Source organism: Seriola dumerili, unplaced genomic scaffold, assembly GCF_002260705.1.
Source record: "Seriola dumerili isolate Sdu_G_001 unplaced genomic scaffold, Sdu_1.0 BDQW01000381.1, whole genome shotgun sequence".
NCBI classification, from domain to species: Eukaryota; Metazoa; Chordata; class Actinopteri; order Carangiformes; family Carangidae; genus Seriola; species Seriola dumerili.
Window position 1 is genome coordinate 942,503 of NW_019174636.1, and position 17,649 is coordinate 960,151.

Here is a 17,649-nt window from a genome sequence, read left to right on the forward strand (position 1 = left end):
AAGCTAAAAGGAATGTGCACTTGCATGTAGTCGATTCACCAATGGAGTGCGTCACGGAGGTCTGGACATGACCTTAAAGTGTTGTCATGCATCAACTGACACCCGTAAGTGTGCACACACACACGTACACACACATACACACACGCACACACACACACACACACACACACACCCCCACACACACACATACACTGGATGCAACATTCAGACTGAATAAATAGATGCAGATTCAGATTCTTTTCAAAGAGCGAACACACGTCACCGAGAGAAACAGGGCAGTAGTGCCTCCCTACACAAACAACATGCCACCGGTGTGTGCTGCATTTAACCGTAGAGGTGTCTGAGCCAAATAAAGGTCATATTATTAATTTCCTAAAAAGGTCATTTGCGCTTTTAGAAGGTGCTAACAAGTGATGCTGAACGGCCAATAAGGGCATCAGATCGAATCAGATCAAAGCTTTGGAAGGAGGATTTTGTGGCTCAGGTTGGAGGACTTGTTGAATCCAGGACCTGGGTGGTTTCTAATTTAACTGATGTTGCCTCTCTGGCACAGGACAGATTTATTATTACACATGCTGATATGGTGAATTTGTACATGTATTATCTTCTTTTTAAATAGTATATATTCTGATAAATAAAGATCACTTTTAAAATTCTATTCAAAATCTTCCTCTCTGTATCTTTTTTCCTTCTTTGCTTCGTCCTCAGTGTTTATTCGCTCTGTAATCTCCACTGCTTCCTCTCTCTCTCTATCTCCCTCCACTTTCCTTCTTCCTCGCTCTCTTTTTCCTCCTCCAGCCCCTCCCTTCCCTTGTCGTTGATCTCTCTCTCTCTCTCTCTCTTGCATGCTGGCTCTCTCGCTCCAATACTTTCTGCAGCGGCACGTGAGGTGGCAGCCGCACATGGCCCGAGCGTGTGAGAGACAGAGAGAGAGAGAGAGAGAGAGAGAGAGAGAGAGAGAGAGAGAGAGAGAGGGAGAGAGAGAGAGAGGTTTCAAAACATGCAAAGCGAACACTCTTGACTGGGCTCTTGCTCTCCCCCTCCAGAAGCCCCCCCCACACACACACACACACTTTCTCTCCCTCTCTGTGCAGTGTTACAGAGTGCAGAGTCAGTGTCTTGTTTAACCCTTCCCTCACCAGGATTAATCACAGCCCTGAATGTTAAATCACTGAATGCCTCAGCGTGGCATTATCCCTGCACTCTCTTCTTTTAAAGAGACAGGACGTCAGCTCGTTTCCTAAACAATGCACAGTCCAGATTAAGCTAAACTCGTTTTTTAATACGTGTATGTCAGATTTAAACTGTTGATGTATGTCTTGTTTCACTAGCCGGTTTATTTGGGATTCCTCTGGTCTAGACGCTGGTATTTGGTGTCTGTTTGAGGGGAAGCCGTTGTATTTTTAAAGGAGAAAACATATATATTGTTCTTGAGGCCAAGGGTTGTCTAATCTGTGTTTAAATCTGCAAGAGTAAGTGACTGCAGTTGAACAGTACAGGCTGCAGTAGTTTGACTGCTGTCTTTTTCTGCGTACGTTTTGGTATATTTTAGGTTCAGCAGTGGAAAGAACAGAAATGTAAACAATAAAATCTAATAGTTGGTTGGATTATGGGTCAAAAAGCTGTCACTACTGTTGCAACCTCTTTATAAATCTAAGCCCTTGTGATGAAGCACTGCAGCAAGATTCAGGCCCTTTGACTATACTATAGCCTCTTATGTTTAATTTCAGTGTTTTCTACGTCTGCACATAAGTGACGCTTTTGCTAAAAGTTGGAATTTTTTTATGTAAATATGTCCAGAAACATAACACAACAAAAACATTTTTTACTTTGGAAATAGTAGTTTGGCAATAATCCCAACTCAGGGACCACTTACTTGCTTTTCCAGAGCTTTCAACCAGAGCTAAATTAATAAATCGGCAAGTCTGACATATATTGGCCGATATTAGCTGCATGTTGTATATCTGTATTTGTCATTGGAATTGGCTCAGCTGTCAAAGAGATGGATGGGTGTTGACGTGCAGTCTGGCTGGTTTAAAGCTGCTCAACTGACGTGTCAACAGATCCAACAGAGCAACAACTGAGCAAACTCTATCTGCTGATGACGACAGGGTGATATGGTTAAAAGCTACAGAAGCTGGTAAGTGGACTTTGAGTCGGGATAGTTTTGTCAAAATAATGTTATCCATCAATGTGGACGCATAGTTCCTATTCGATCCTCATTTCTTTGTTCTCTTTTGTTGTTCATACCAAGATGCCTACCGATTGAGCTAGGCTAACATAAGTAGCATGGTTTAGCTAAAGGTGTTTTATGGATGAAAAACAAGTGTCTTAATGCGCTGAGTGTTGGTTGGTGCAGTAGTCACATCTCTGGAGCTCCTGGTGGCGCTGTACCAAGTTGATAGCAGTAGCTCACTATGTTTCAGAGACTCCAACCATGTTTAACCATGTTTTTTTGAAAAAATCTGGCGGTTGTATCTGCATGTTGACATCTTGCTAAGCAAATATCTTTTTTTCTGGTCTCCCAGATTGTAATTGTACAGTTCTGGAAATTCAGAAACACAAGTAACCACTTTCTCATGCATCTTTCAGTCCAAGCAATGGACAGCCAATACAGTGACGGACTGTGCCCACAAAGTCAGCACAGCTCCGGGCAAAGTTCAACAAATTTGAAGTTTCAGCTTGAACTGTGGATATCTGTGCAGAGCAGCCACAATACACCACATACACAATAATGGAAGAGGCGTTTGCAGAAGCCAGTTTTCTGCACTGTGAATATGCCTTAACTCTCAACAACTAACAAAGCATGTACATACCTGTATATGTTGTGCTAGTGACAAGACAAATGAAGTAAGACTAAAAAAAAGACTCATCGCATTCTAGAAAATGCCATTTGTATATCCATTTTCAAACCAAAAAGCATTACATCAGAGTATCAGCTTCCTTCCAGTACTCAACCTCAAACTCTGTCAACATCTGTCAGAATGCTGCTGCACAAGCAACTGTTGCCATATTTGTTCACATTTTGGTTTGGAGCTATTAGGATTCAATCAGGTAGTAGAAAGTGTGTTGTAAAGTATTTGTGTAAGAAGTCAGAAATAATGGATACATGGCTAAAATCCTGTTAAATAAAGCAAACCTAAAGCAACTAACTACAATACGTTTGGGATATTGAGCTCCATTCAGATTAGCTTCTTGTGGTTGTTCACACAGACAAAATCAACCTATCCCCACTGAAGATTCAGCTTTGGATGAAACATAATTAAATAATGAGGCCTGAAATCTTGTCCAGGCCATAAATAAATCAAAGCAAATCAAATGTAAGCATCCTTTAAAAAATACAGTTCTGAATTTAATTGCTGTGTGTAAACTCTGGTCTGTTTGCCTGTTTAAGTTTCTATAAATGTATAGAAGCCATATTTTCTCTCATATATCTGCTTGTTTGTTTTTGTCTGTACTTCCCACTCAAACTTCACCACTTCTGCTTTCACTGTCAGTCTCTTCATGTGTCTGTAAAAACTGAGCAGATTCCCATCAAGTGTAAAGCACAGATCAGCCTCAAGCAAAAGACTAACAGATTAAATCTGGGTGGGATTTATCTCCAGGTGCCTCCAGGTGCAGCTTCTCACGTGTGTCAAACCGATGACATCAGTGAGTCAAACTTATTTTATTTATTCATCAAATTATATGTCTGATGTAGATTTTAAGTCGCAGCAATCTCTTTCTTCTGTTTAGTGGTTGATCATCCCCAAAGGTCGACTTTGTAATAGCTGCGAAAAACTAGTGCAGCAGATGCTTTCACATCACAGTTCAATGAGTTCTTGCATCCTCCATGATGCACAGGCTCATGGGAAACTGAGGCTAAAAATCTGGTTTTGGTTATGAAGGTTCAGGGTTGGACGGGGAAAGAAATTCAGTCCTGGATTTGTCCATTGACCCTGAATGACAGGTACACAGCGAGGGTAAAAAGACTGACAGCACTGGGAAAAACTTTATGGATTTTTTTGATTGTATACCAGCCTGCTGATGCAGCAGCCCACCGGGATTTGTCCCAGAATGCCCGGTGGCCAGTGTGACACTGGGAAGGTTTCTGACTGAGTGAATTGACCTAGAAATGTCGAAGCTGCAGCCTGATTTGAACAAGGTGCTACATGATCCATCCATCCATCTTCAACCACTTAATCTGGGGTCAGGTCACAGTGGCAGCAGGCCAAGCAAGGTATCCCAAACGTCCCTCTCCCCAGTGACATTTTCCTGGTCCTCCTGGGGGATCCCAAGGCGTTCCCAGGCCAGATGAGATATATAGTCCCTCCAGCATGTTCTGGGCCTGCTCCGGGGTCTTCTACCAATTGGACGAGCCTGCAATACCTCCACTGGGAGGCACCAAGGACTCATCCTTCAGATGCTCGAACCACCTCAACAGGTTCCTTTTCACATGAAGGAGCAGAGGCTCTACTCAAAACTCCCTCAGGGTGTCCGAGCACCTCACCCTATCTCTAAGGCTGAGCCCAACTCATTTTGGTTCCTTCTATCCGCTTGTAAGTGTTTCATGATTCATTATCTATGACCTTGAGCCAATGAAACAAAGGATTGTTCTTTACAGAGAAAAAAGGCATTGCAGAACCACAATTTTAAATAGATCAGTCTGAATTATAGACTATGATCCTCCCATCATCCCTAGTCCCATGGTCATCTTCCTTTAACTTATCAATTCTCTGGCTCAGTGAGCATCGAGAGCATCATCAGTGGGTGTTCACCAAAATGACTTTGGATCGAAGTTAAACCTGACAAATTCTCTCCTGTAACGAACTGAAACATCGACATGAACTCTTCACACACTGGACAGGACAAACGTGTCTCTGACTGGGCTAACAGAAATTTGAAAAAGCCAAAATTAGAATTTCTTCCAAATTATCCAGCAAAAATCAATTTCTGAATAATACAAAGTAAAATAGAAAACCCAGTTGGGGAATCATGTTTCATTTTGAAGCCAGAACATTGATTTTGAATATCTGCTCATAAATTATGTTTTTTAAGAGAAAAGGCAGGAAATCGTCAATAAAACATAGAAAAAAATATAGATGAAAAACATTCTTAAAATACCATCTGCACCATGAACTATTTTACATACATATTACATGACACATTTAACAGACGTGATCAAAGGCTCATTAGTATTGTCTGTCTCATTTCCTCTATGTTTTCTCTTAAGTGTGGCAGTAGTGACTGTGGTGAGGCTTTCAGGCTCTTCCTCATTCCACCAGAAAACACAACCATTAGGATTTGTGCGGACGCAAAATCTAGTTGAAAGTTTACTAAATATTATGAGCTTTATTCACAAGGTTTGGGGGTTTTGGGAGACAGTGAATGACATCAAAGCACTGTTTCAGTCCTGCTCCTGGGCTCATATGATTCTCAGAGGACGATTTTCAGGCTAAAAACTGAGCCTGCCAGGGTCTGACTTTGTGAGGTAAGGAAAAGAAGGGAAAACATAATCGCTCTTGCAGTTACAGTTACCTAACAGCTGCTTTAGTAATTGTTTTATTGATGCGGTTTTCATCCATTTTGACCACTTTCCACTGACGACCTCAGTCTGCATCCTGACTCATGTAAATATTTGCAATTTACAACATTTTAGGGACCAAACAGGTGAAAAATGTCATCTGAGTGTCTTATAAAGCCACAGCTGCATCCATTTCCCTCTGAGCCGTTCTCCTTTTTACCCAGAATGAATTAAAATCAAACTAAAACATGTGCATGTGGATCAGATTATTATTTCCAGTCTATTTTCCATCTATCTCTCTGGTTGATTCTCTCTCTCTCCCTCTCTGCAGCTCTGTAGTAACACTTCAGCTCCACAACGACCTGAGGGATTTCTGGCTGAATGCATCATGCTCAACCCAGTCACGTGTTTATAATTCAGAGTAAAGAGCACACACACACACACACACACACACACACACACAGACACACACACACACAAACACACACACACACACACACGCACACACACACACTCACACACACACAGATGAAAGTATGTTCACATTAAAGCCTACACAGTTGCATGCAAATGCCGAAACAAAGAGGACACTCTGATATGCACGTTCAAAGTTCAGTGCACACACACACAAGCAGAAATGTGCACGTCTAAAGGCATAAATGCACGCACAAAAACACACACTGGATGGTGTATATTCATAGACACTTACAGAAGCACAGAGAGCAGATATGAACACGAACACACACACACACACACACACACACACACACACACATAGTCAGAGCCTCGCAGCAGTATCCAGTATAGCAGCTCTATCCAGGCTGAAGCTTTGCTGCTTTCTTTCATGCATCTCTCTTTCTCTCTGTGTCTCATTTTCCAACAGTTTTTTTTGTGTTTTATTTTCTTCTTCAAGCTACTCCACAGCTCGTTTTCACAGTGAAACATCTCCTCTCTTATTGTTGAAGACTCGGAAGAAAAAAGATAAACACAATGTCCCAGTAAGATTTCTCAGAATCTGATCCTGCTGGGCAATTTATCTCTTTCTCCCTCCCTTACAGCCTCTCTCTCTGTTTTTTTTTCTTCTTCTCTCTCTGCCTCCAGCTGAGTCGAAACTCTTCATCCTGCACTCTCATAGTATTCAAATTTTTTGAAAAGTGCGTGAAAGCTTTAAGTATGAATAACAAAAAAACATGAAGTACGGAGCTGATTTTCGCTACATGATCAAAACCGAGTCAAGCAAAGGTTTCTGAACAAATATGTCTACCAACAAAACCCTTTAAATTTAAAGTGCCCACGGGAAAACTTATCTTTACACAGTTATTCTGTGCAGCCAAATCTATTCAAACCTGCAGAACTTTATTTCGCATTCTCAAAGAGCTTGACAACTTTCAGAGGCTACCGAATATATCAGGCAGAATTTTGGAGCAATGTGTGTAAAGAATTCATACAGCTTCAATGAAGATACAAATATTTATTCTAAATATTGTCATACAATGCAGGAAGCTGATGTTAATGTTAGTAAAGGAGAAATTTAAGTGGAAGATATGGATTACAATTTGTTTTTATTTTACACAATTTCATTATAAATATATTTTTGTAGTTTTGCAGCTTTAACAGAGGTGAGGTTAACCAACATTATGTTCATCTCCTTCTTCTCTACTTTGTAAGATAGCTAGCTACTAGTGTTTCAAAGCTGCACTAATCGATATTTTTATATTAGCAATGGATCAAATGACTGTATGAGGTGAAAACGATGAACCCACATACAATAATCATCCATATCTGCAGTTTTTCTCAGCTCTACAATGCGTTTTAGTGTCTTTTAGCTTTCGTTTGGTTTTCCGGCTCTGATCTTTACTGCTTTGGTTCACTCTCACAGTCCCACCTTAATGCTTTCATATGGCTCTACAAAGATTGAGACAACAACGAGGGAAGGGACATGTGATACATACATTTTAGGGCTGTCACTTTATATTTAAAATTCAAACATCCAGAAAGAATTCAATATGTATAGTCACTGAGCAAAAACTAGTTTTCCTTGTGTCCAGCAGTGGTCACTCTTCAATTTACTTTTAGCTTTGCCCATTTACTTCAAATTAGTGTGAATAAATTATGCACCAGTTCAAATTCCTTCAAACTTGACTTTTTGTAAAGAGTCAGCCCCACTGAGTTTATCCTTAATCAAGTACTTGTCTCCAGAAAACTCACTTAAAGCCTAACTGTATCATGATTGGCTGCAGCTTTACAGATAGGTACCTATTTTTACGTACACACACACTCACACAGCTCTGCCTTCACTTGAATATATAAAATATGATCAAACAAGTCTCTCTCAGTTGATTCAATTCAGTAAAACTTTCATGTCAAGATAAAATTCCCAAAATAAGTTTAAACAGTTAAAACAACTCAAACACAGACCACACAAAAAAAAAGTTTGGTCGCCAATCGTCTACTTCACGCACTCGTCCACATATTGTTTTATCCTTCCTTTAAATGTCTGTGCAATCAATTAACATTTACAGAGACGTGGCAGTCTGTCTTCAATAAATCATCATGAAATTAGTTGTGGTTATTCACTCAGTGGTTCACAGGAATCAAAAAACACGACCGTCAGCATTATCAAGAATGGCTCTGTGGTTTCAATTAGTCGGAATTGGAAGTTGTCAGACTTGTGAAATCTCCAAAAGAGAAAAAAATAATAAATAAGACAAAGACAGACAGACGGACAGCTAGAAAGGCACTTCTGATGTTGTGGCAGCTCTGGTTCATATCAAAGGCAGCAGAGAGAGGAAACAATAAATTATGAATATATGACGAGTGAAAACAGGCTGGTGGATAGAACCGTGGAGGGCCTAAGAACAGCGCGTCAGCCATTTATCACACGGGGATATAATTAGAGACAATCCTACTCTGGTTATTATTGAAGGAGTCGAACGGTTGAACTGGGTTTAATGTATCAGATCTGTGTCCTCATTACTGCCAGATCACATTGAGGCTTTTGCATATTGCAGCTTCATACGTGTCTGACTGCATTAGCTGCCGCAGAACTGTCTCCTTCTCTCGTGACCTTAGTTTTAATCTCGCTGTTGTGAGCTACAGGAAGAAAAGATTTTTCATTTCTAACAAGGAAGTTGTTTATTTTCTATTCATTTTTAAGATTTTAAAGATACCAAACCATTTCCTCTTACAACCTCCTCCTGTTTGATAGTCTTTGGACTCACTGATGAAGTAAATAACCAGTGAACAATGTATTAACTCGTCAAATTCAATTAAAAAGGGACTGGCTGACTGTGCCCCCAGATTCCTCTGAGCTCACTGCTGTGATGTTTTGAAAATCTACAATCACTCACCATGTAGACACTCAGGTCCTCCCATCATGCTTTGCTGCTGTTGAGGTGGTGGTGGTGGCTGTGGCTGAACAGTCTCCAGTCCCAGCAGTGAGGAAGAGGAGGATGAAGAGGACATGGAGGAGGAAGAGGAGGAGCAGGGTGGAGGAGAGGTGGGAGGGCACTGGGAGCTCTGGTTGGGGACCGCTGACTGGGAACTCTGGGAGGAGAAACCAGAAAAATGAAAATAAAACCTCTTCTTCAAAAGTCTGTGAACTGTGTCATTAGTCTAAATCACAACATGGAGAACAGAGAGCTGCATAAAAACCCTACTAACCGAGCTGCTATGGATTCATCCAATTTACTCAAATTAAATTCAGGTGTTGGACATGGCCACCTCTCCACCCATAAGAGATTACAGATCTCAACTTAAGAGAGAAAATGTCATCTTTGGCCCAGACAACAGGGCTTCTTGTTGACATTTTGAGCGATGCCAAGTGAAGACAATGGTTTTCTGTTTTGAAATGATGGGCAAACTGTTATTGACCCTTAGTGCTCTGAGAAGACATGGCATGAATACTACAGCTGGATTTTGTTTGACTACCTGTGATGTTAGATTTTCAGTCATTATGCCGTCAGTCTGGTGACACATCTGTCTTTCTTTTTGTCGAGAGGGAGCTACCATTGCCGTAAGAAATTCTGAGAAATGCAACGACAAGATTGGTGTGAACTATTTTCCCATTCTACTGCTTGTGATTACAGTCTGTATGATATAAACACAGGGTAATGAACATGCTAGAAAGCAAGCTAACTAGCGTACAAGCAAGATAGTAAGCTAACCTGCTAAAAAGCAAGCCAACTATCTTACGAGCTGACTTTCTAGCAACCAAGCTAACTAGCTTAAGAGCAAGATAGTAAATTAACCTGCTAATGAGCAAGCTAACTAGTTTACAAGCTAGTTAGTAAGCTAAGTGCTAAGTAGCAAGCTAACTAGCTTGCGAGCAATTAAGCTAGTATGCTAACCCGCTAACAAGCAAGCTAACTAGCTAGTCTGGGACCTAACAAGCTAATGATTGGTTTTCTCTATCTAACCAGTGGTTTTCAGCTGCTCACTGTGAGATTTTTATCTTTTATTTTACTGAATATAAATTTGTGCAAAGTCTGTCAACTGTTGCTGCACAACTTTGAGGACAGAAAACAGGTCACATTTGGATGGACGTTTGTGGCCCTGAAGGCTAAACAAACCAATGTCACTCACTGGCTTGCAAGCAGATTCGCTCATATTTTGCTGCCAATAATCTTGACATGCCTTTGAACTGTATAGTGGGACTATTTTGGGGGTAAATACAATATATGTGTATTCAAATATGTGTCAGTATTTAGTGCTCATCCAGTAGGAGCAATGTCTTTTGCTTTTAACTGTGTTCCTTGTTTAGCTTTATACTCTAGTTGTACCTTGTAAAATAAAATAAATCTTGTTCTTGCAGGTTGAAGTAAAGTTTGTGAAGCTTTTGGTCTTCGTCAGCTTTACCTGGGAGGGGATCTGGGCGCTTGTGGAGCTGGGTCCGTTGGTATGCATGCCCATCCCGTTCTCGGTCAAGAACTCCTCCAGGTCCATGTACTGCAGCTGGAACAGGCCTCCATCACACGGCAAGGTCCTCTCCCACAGCAGAGGGCCCAGGAAGGCTGACTGGGAGTTGGGCCGCAGGGCGCCAGAGCCCGGGGCTCCTCCCACCCCACCAGGCCCTCCGGTGTTAACACCCATTGAGTCTTCATCAGAGTCTGAGGGCTTGTCTTTGTCTGTAGAGAAGGAGGATAAAGAGTTTGTTTAATTAAGCTGTGGCAATGTTTTGAATTTTTTTCTGACCGCATAGGGTAACAACACTTATCGTTCCTCCCGCTCTCTATGTTTGTGTTGAAGGGCAAGAGGAAAGATAAGAGCCAATGACAACTGATATCCAGTCTGACAAGATAAGATAACGTGAAACTATGCAGTTAGAAATGTGGAAATGGAACAAGTTTTAGTATCGGAGGGTGAATATATTTACATTTGTGCAGCAGAACAATCCAGCAGATTTTAAATGTGAGTCTAACTGTGCAGTGAAAGGCTGATAATCTCATCCACAATACACTCATTAGTTTACTGTAATTAAACTGTCCTCAGACTAATCCAGTGCAATGATTTATTGATGTAAGAATGAAACCCAACGTGAAGCACTTGTCAAACTAATTCTGCCTTTTATTCCAACACTATTTAGAAAAAAATGTCACATTTTAAAAACATTTTTTTTACTTTAAAAAATAACTCAAGATTCGTAATAAGAGGTTTTGTGATTAATTGACCCTGAACTAAAGAAAGTAAGAAATATGCATGTAAGCAGTTTTTGTATTTCCCCCACCGATACGCAACTATAAATGATATCACTACTTTGGTACAGTTATAAACACATTAAAGTTTTGAGAGAAATAATTATTTGGAAATATTTCTACACACACCGTACTTCAATTAAGTGCTTAAAGTTATGTCTGGTAGCCAGATGGTCCCAGGTTTGAGCCCCTAAGGGCAACACACACTGGTGGTGTGTGATGCACATCAAAAACAACCGTGCCATTTGTTTTCTATGTACACCTACAAACAAGCGTTCTTTCTTCCAGCACCAATGTGAGTTAACACAGGGCTACCATACCTTACTGTCTGTTCAATGCATTCAGTGTGTGTTATAGGGAGACTAAAGCTTGTCCCTCAAGAGCCGCATCTTTGGAGGCTGCATTTGAAGACTGATTGCATCACTGTGGCGCGACTACGCTGTCCCGATTTCGAAGGCTCCTTCAAACGCAACCGAAAAATGTACTTTTCTTTTCTCAGGCAGTGAAGGCTCTGACAGGTAGACATTTCGTGGCCCAATTTATCCCAAAATTGATTTCACACCAGTAATGAAAACAATATGACAGAGCCACCTTTAAATGTGAGTACTGGGTTTCAGCTCAGTTCATCAGCTAATGGGGCAACTGTTAAAAAACCAAGAGTCTTGAAACCTCATGTTTTTGTTAAAAAAGAAAAAAAGTCATGTGTGATCAAGGTTGCCAGGTGACAGGAGCCCTGCTTTACTGCACATGGTGACACAAAGCGAAAATTATCCATAGGCTATTTCAGTTCACCCTTCGCGGTTTATGACAGCTATGAAGGCCAGACCTTTCGTGGACCGCGTCCTCCGAAAAGGATGCAGCGCCTGAATTGGAACACAGCTTATGTGACTTTTGAAGGACGTCATAACACATTATTTTCTCCAGTTCAATTCAATACACTCAGGGATTTTGCTTCTTATTTCTGTGTAACTGTAATTACTCTTGCCGACTTAGACTACTGTGATGTTATGTTTTATTATTCATCATTATACGAGACTATGCAACATGGACACCGAGCAGCGTTACCAAATGCCCAAAAACCAGATAACTGCAAAAAGACATCGAACATTCAGAATCCAGAGTGTAAAGCACCAAAGGTTTTGTTTTTAACCTGCAAATGGCAGCGAGGGCTGAAGGTCTGTGACATGGTGCACACCACGTCTACTGGTGACAATTCAGCTCTATACCCTTTTACTGTCACGAAAAACTATGACGCTATGACACACTGAATTATCATCACGTTTTTAGTATCATTGATCATACATTAGTCAAATACTTGAATTATTGTACAAATACAATAACTGTCGTGCACCTGGTCACACTGCTGGTACGCACGACCACCATGAGACTGAACTGCCCTCTGAGAGCTCTTGAGCAAGGCACAAAATGGACATTTGGTTCCACAAGCTCTGGCTCTTTTCTTGGACCTTGTTCTGTTAATTTGTTTCAATTTAAAAAAAAAAAACTAAAAAACGTGACTGATTTGGGGTAAAATCAGATGGACAGACCACCCTTCAATCACTTTGTTCCAGCTCCAGATCCATGAGGTGTTCCTGCATTTATCTGCAGACAAGAATATCTGACTGATGAGACTTCTGCTGGAGCTCAAACAGGAGGAATAATGCATTTACAATTGTGTGAATACTATGTCAGATAATCATTTAAAAAGACAAACAAGCATCAACAAACAGCTCCAGAGGCTGCACTGTTGTTTACTGAACACCAGCTTCTGTCCTTTGCTTTCTGCAAAGCACTTAGTTGCAATCATTAAAAGGCATCCATAGATAAAGTTGACCCTGCACTCTGACCCCCCCACAGTGAGGGAGGGAGTGCAATGGAAAGATAGATACAAACTTCAGGCATCAATAAACCATCAGCAGAAAAAAATAAAAGGAAATCCTGCAAATAAAACATGAACCTGATTTAATTGAAACACTGTACGGAAAAAGCTACAGTGATTGTTTTGTTCTCTGATCCTTTGGTAATATTATTCTAAAGAATTGTGTCTGCAAAAGTGCATATTGAATAAATGGCACACTGAATAATAAAACCCAATAAAATAGTAATAAAAGAGCATATTTAACTGGGCTGGGATGACAGAGCCAGAGAGAGTAATGAGAAAGAGGGAACAAGCTACAGAGGCTGAGGGAGAGCAACGAGGAAGGCCGGAAATTTAAATTTAAAGGGATTAAAGAACATGAAGACATGAAAGATTACAGCGGGAAAACAGCAGGAAAACAGCAGAGCAGAGAGTCGAGGCCACCGTATTCATGTCCGTCATAATCTCTGTTATCATCATCGTCCACATCATCATCTGCCTGCCAGTTTCTCCTCAATCTCCTGTGTATTCATTACAAAACTCAGACTGAACGCACAGATTACGATTGTATTCATGATTAAGAGCCATTTCTCCACAAACAAGCACAAACACCTTCGCTGCACAGCTCCACTTGCTCGCCAGTCACTTCCATTTTGTCGTCTGTCAGTTACAACAAGTGCTCAATGTTTTGGCTCGATGCTCTAGTTCTGCACATTAAATAAAATAGACTCAACAGGCTAAATAAAACAGCTGTGGTGCTGCTGGAAGAGCGATGCTAGCAGTTTAAAATGCTATTATGTAATAAGGTAGGATAGTCTGTTTTGTACCTAATGTTAGCTTGTCTCCGGTGACTAAGCAAGATGGCAAACACATGCTTAACTGTTCATGTGGCATTCTGAGTTGGAGGGTTTTGGGGGGAAATGAAGGAAACGAAATTGTACCTTTTTTATGTTACTTTGCACTTTTCAGGAACCCTTCACACTCTGTTAATAAGAGTACAGAGTAAATAAAATGCCTGTGGTTACTCCTGCTTTTTGATGTAAATAGTGGTATATACCTTGATTTATCATGATATAACATTTTACTATCTCTATTTTAACATTACATATTCACATTTCCAACCTGTGCTTACCATTAAAACCTTTAAAATGCTTCAATGAGCATGTGTGTGTTTCTGTTTGAGTAAATAAAACATCATTTTCCGAATCAGATTTTATGAGCATTGGTATGTCTTTTTGGGCCAATATGTTGATACAGTGTGTCAAAGGTCAGGTCGTACAGGTGATGTGCTAAAAAAAAAAAAAAAGATACCAAGCACTGTCATTGTAAAAAAATTTTAACATGGTATACTGAGGCAAAAGCAAGTATTTGTATGTAGAAACTCCTACAAAGGGTTAATAATGTGAAAGAGATGTAGTTAAGAGAAAGACTTAAAGATCTACAAAGCACTGTGTTAGACTACATAGTGATATGTACTGTATATGAACCTTACTGTTAGGTAGTACTGCTTTTTCTACTGTAGCATCACAGCGTGGGTAATGCGATAACCTTACAATATTAACAGGAAGTCATGAATGGAGCATTTGTAGGCATCTCCATATCAAAACATTGCAGCTAGACTGCTACAAAGAGTGTATGTGACCACAACAAGTAGATTTGCTCAAGTATTGTGCTTAAGTACTACTTTGAGGTACTTGAGTAGACTACTTGAGTATTTCCATTTTCCCCATCTACTTTCTGCTTCATGCTTTTTATTCCGCTACTTTTTAAAAAATATAATTTAGTTACCAGTTACTTTGCAGATTCAGATTAATAACGCAAAGTACAAGAAATCGATAAATAATGATGTATTATTGTAGGTTAAAATAAGACTTCACTGATCACCAGGGGTGAATTCACGAGCTACACAGCGGTATATAAAATGATTAACATTAGCCGCACCGTCACCAGCTGCATCATTAAAGTGATATACACATTAATGCATCAATAATTATGATAATCAAGTCTGAAATGGGACGTTCAGTTGCTATTGCTACAGTGATGTGTGATCCATCACTTAATTCAACTCATCAGTGTAATTCAAGAGCAATAATCAAGTAATTTTAAGGTATATATTCCTAATTTGTGTCCAAAGGTTTTTAATTCAACTCCTGACCCTTGCTGTGAAAAGGAAAGGAAAGGAAAGACAAGGAAAGACTTGAAAAGAATCGGGGACATCCCTTTGATAAAAAGCAGCAGGAGGAGAAAATGAAAGAAGAAGAGAGAAGGGGAATTGATGGGGAGAAGTGGAAGTGACACGGCTTAATGAAAGTGATGATGACACTTTGAACTGAAGTGGACAAGTCATTAAAGCCTGATGACCTGGGAACTCACCACAGTGCAGAGAAGAAGAAATGCTACAGCGAGGAGACAGAAAAAGAAAGACTGGAAAGAGGAAAGAAGATCTATGTAAATTTGATAGAGATGTGAGAGGAAAGGGGAAGGAAAGAGAGAGAGGGAGAAAGAAAAGAGTGAGAGAGAAAGAGAGACAGAGAGACAGAGAGAGAGAGAGAGAGAGAAAAAGATGAATGCAAATAAAATGGGTTTGGAAAAAGAGAGAGAGGGATGAGAGTGCAGGGCAAAAGGAGGAAAACAAAGCCAGAGGAAATGTAAATGAGCAGAGGAGCCACAGAAGAGAAGTGGAAGACGGACTGATCTGATGAGACAGGGAAGTGTGAGAGGAAAAACTCAAAGACGTGTGAAGGAGCGAGAGATGTGATAGATGGGAGTGGGTGTTTGCGAAGGCGTCAAACAAAGCTAGCCAGGGAAAGAACGTTGACTCTGCATCGTGGAAGAGGGAACGGCGAAGGAGAGCCACGGGCGATGCAGCAACATCACACACAAACATCTTTCTTTCTTTTTTTTTTACACCCCTGAATGCATCACCTATCATTAGGAGAGCAGGGGCTCTTCGAGCGCTGACAATGGGGCTATAGCAGAGCTGCTTTCTGACTCCATGGAGAGCCTGTCAGCCGGGCTCACCATCATCTCCTCCTCCTCCTCCTCCTCCTCCTCCTCATGCAAAGCAACAACAACAAAAAAAATTCCAAAGAAAGGAACTGCGGTTACACCAAGAGGCCACCAGGGGTCGCCAAACAGCAGGACGCTTTTGGACAGTGTGTTTTTCTCCCTGTGTGTGTGTGTGTGCGTGTGTGTGTGCATGTGTGTGTGCACACACGCACGCATTGGACTTCATCTATACTAATGAGGACTGGCACGTGACAGCCTGCTGTGCTTGTGAGGACATTTTTAGCTCTGTCCTCGCAGTGAGAAAATGGCTGATTTTAAGGTTAAAATAGAGAGTGCACAGAAAAGTGAGACTAGAGGGAATCAATGCAATGTCCTCACAAGCCCACCAAAACCAGTGTGTGTGTGTGTGTGTGTGCGTATGTGTGTGTTTGTGTGTGTGTGTGTGTGTGTGTGTGTGTGTGTGTGTGTGTGTGTGTGTGTGTGTGTGTGTGTGTGTGTGTGTGTGTGTGTGTGTTTGACAGCAGCTGACTAGGAGTTATGACATCCCCACAGCAGAGAGAGGAAGGAGAGGCAGCCTGGTTAATATTTGTCATGGCAGCTGGTGGATGGGAAACAATTCAATCCCACTCACTAACCTTTATTTAAACACAACAACGAATCAGATTCAACACAAACGACTGCTTCTGCTGCTGCTTCTGCTTTGGCTGTATTTTTAATGGCATCCACTCCAGACTGTGTTGCTTTTTTTACTCCCTCCTCTTCCCTCCTCCTCCTCCCCCTCCTCCTCCTCCTTCTCCTCCTCCTCTTCCTCCTCCTGATCATTTCATTTCACCACCAAATGCAAAAAGGAAACGTTTAATAGAAGAATCCAGCGGGCCAGAAGGAGGAAGGCTGAAGTGAAAACAGTGTGTGTGTGTGTGTGTCTACAATCACACCTACCCACTCAGTCACATGCACACACACACACACACAAACACACACACACCAATGAATAATTACTGTAATATTCCTGTGATGTTTCTGCAAAGCCTTATATTGAGCAGAGGCTCTTTAATGAACATTTAATATGGTTTCTGATTGACTGAATGATTATTTCAATTATCTATTAATCTACCAACTGTTTTCTTGATTAAAATTTCTAACTTTATTGAAATTACCATCAAAATAGCTGCTAATTAATTTACTGTCATGAACAAACAGATTGATCGACTATTGATTTCCGCTGTATTTCACATTATATCACCACAACATTCACATTATATTTCAACAGGGGCTTCAAATGTGCTTTTATAGTTGCACTTAATAGTATACTTCCTCTATTGCATTGATTGTGGATTTTTGCAATCAAATTCAGGACAAAGTATCACATAAACATCTATCATAGGAAATGCATTGCAATTATAGCACATTAAAATCCATTTTGATGTATATTAAAAGTGCATTTCTCTATAATGTCCCAGCAGTAACTTGTTGGTTGAGGTATTTCCACTAGTGTCCCTTTAAGAAGTTTCTTGCCTATAGGATCCCCCCACCTCCCCTACACACACACACACACACACACACACACACACACACACACACACACA

The 17,649-nt window shown here is 40.7% G+C and overlaps 1 protein-coding gene across 1 annotated transcript in view; it reads right to left on the reverse strand.

Annotated features, from left to right (window-relative positions):
* The window catches only part of LOC111233223 (hepatic leukemia factor-like), a 38,275-nt gene that overhangs the window by 15,532 nt on the left and 5,094 nt on the right, over nucleotides 1-17,649 (reverse strand). The window contains exons 2-3 of the mRNA XM_022760990.1: nucleotides 10,361-10,629; nucleotides 8,854-9,049 (exon numbers count right to left, since the gene is read on the reverse strand). Of these exons, the coding sequence (XP_022616711.1) occupies nucleotides 8,854-9,049; nucleotides 10,361-10,629 (465 nt within the window). The remainder of the gene's footprint in view (nucleotides 1-8,853; nucleotides 9,050-10,360; nucleotides 10,630-17,649) is intronic.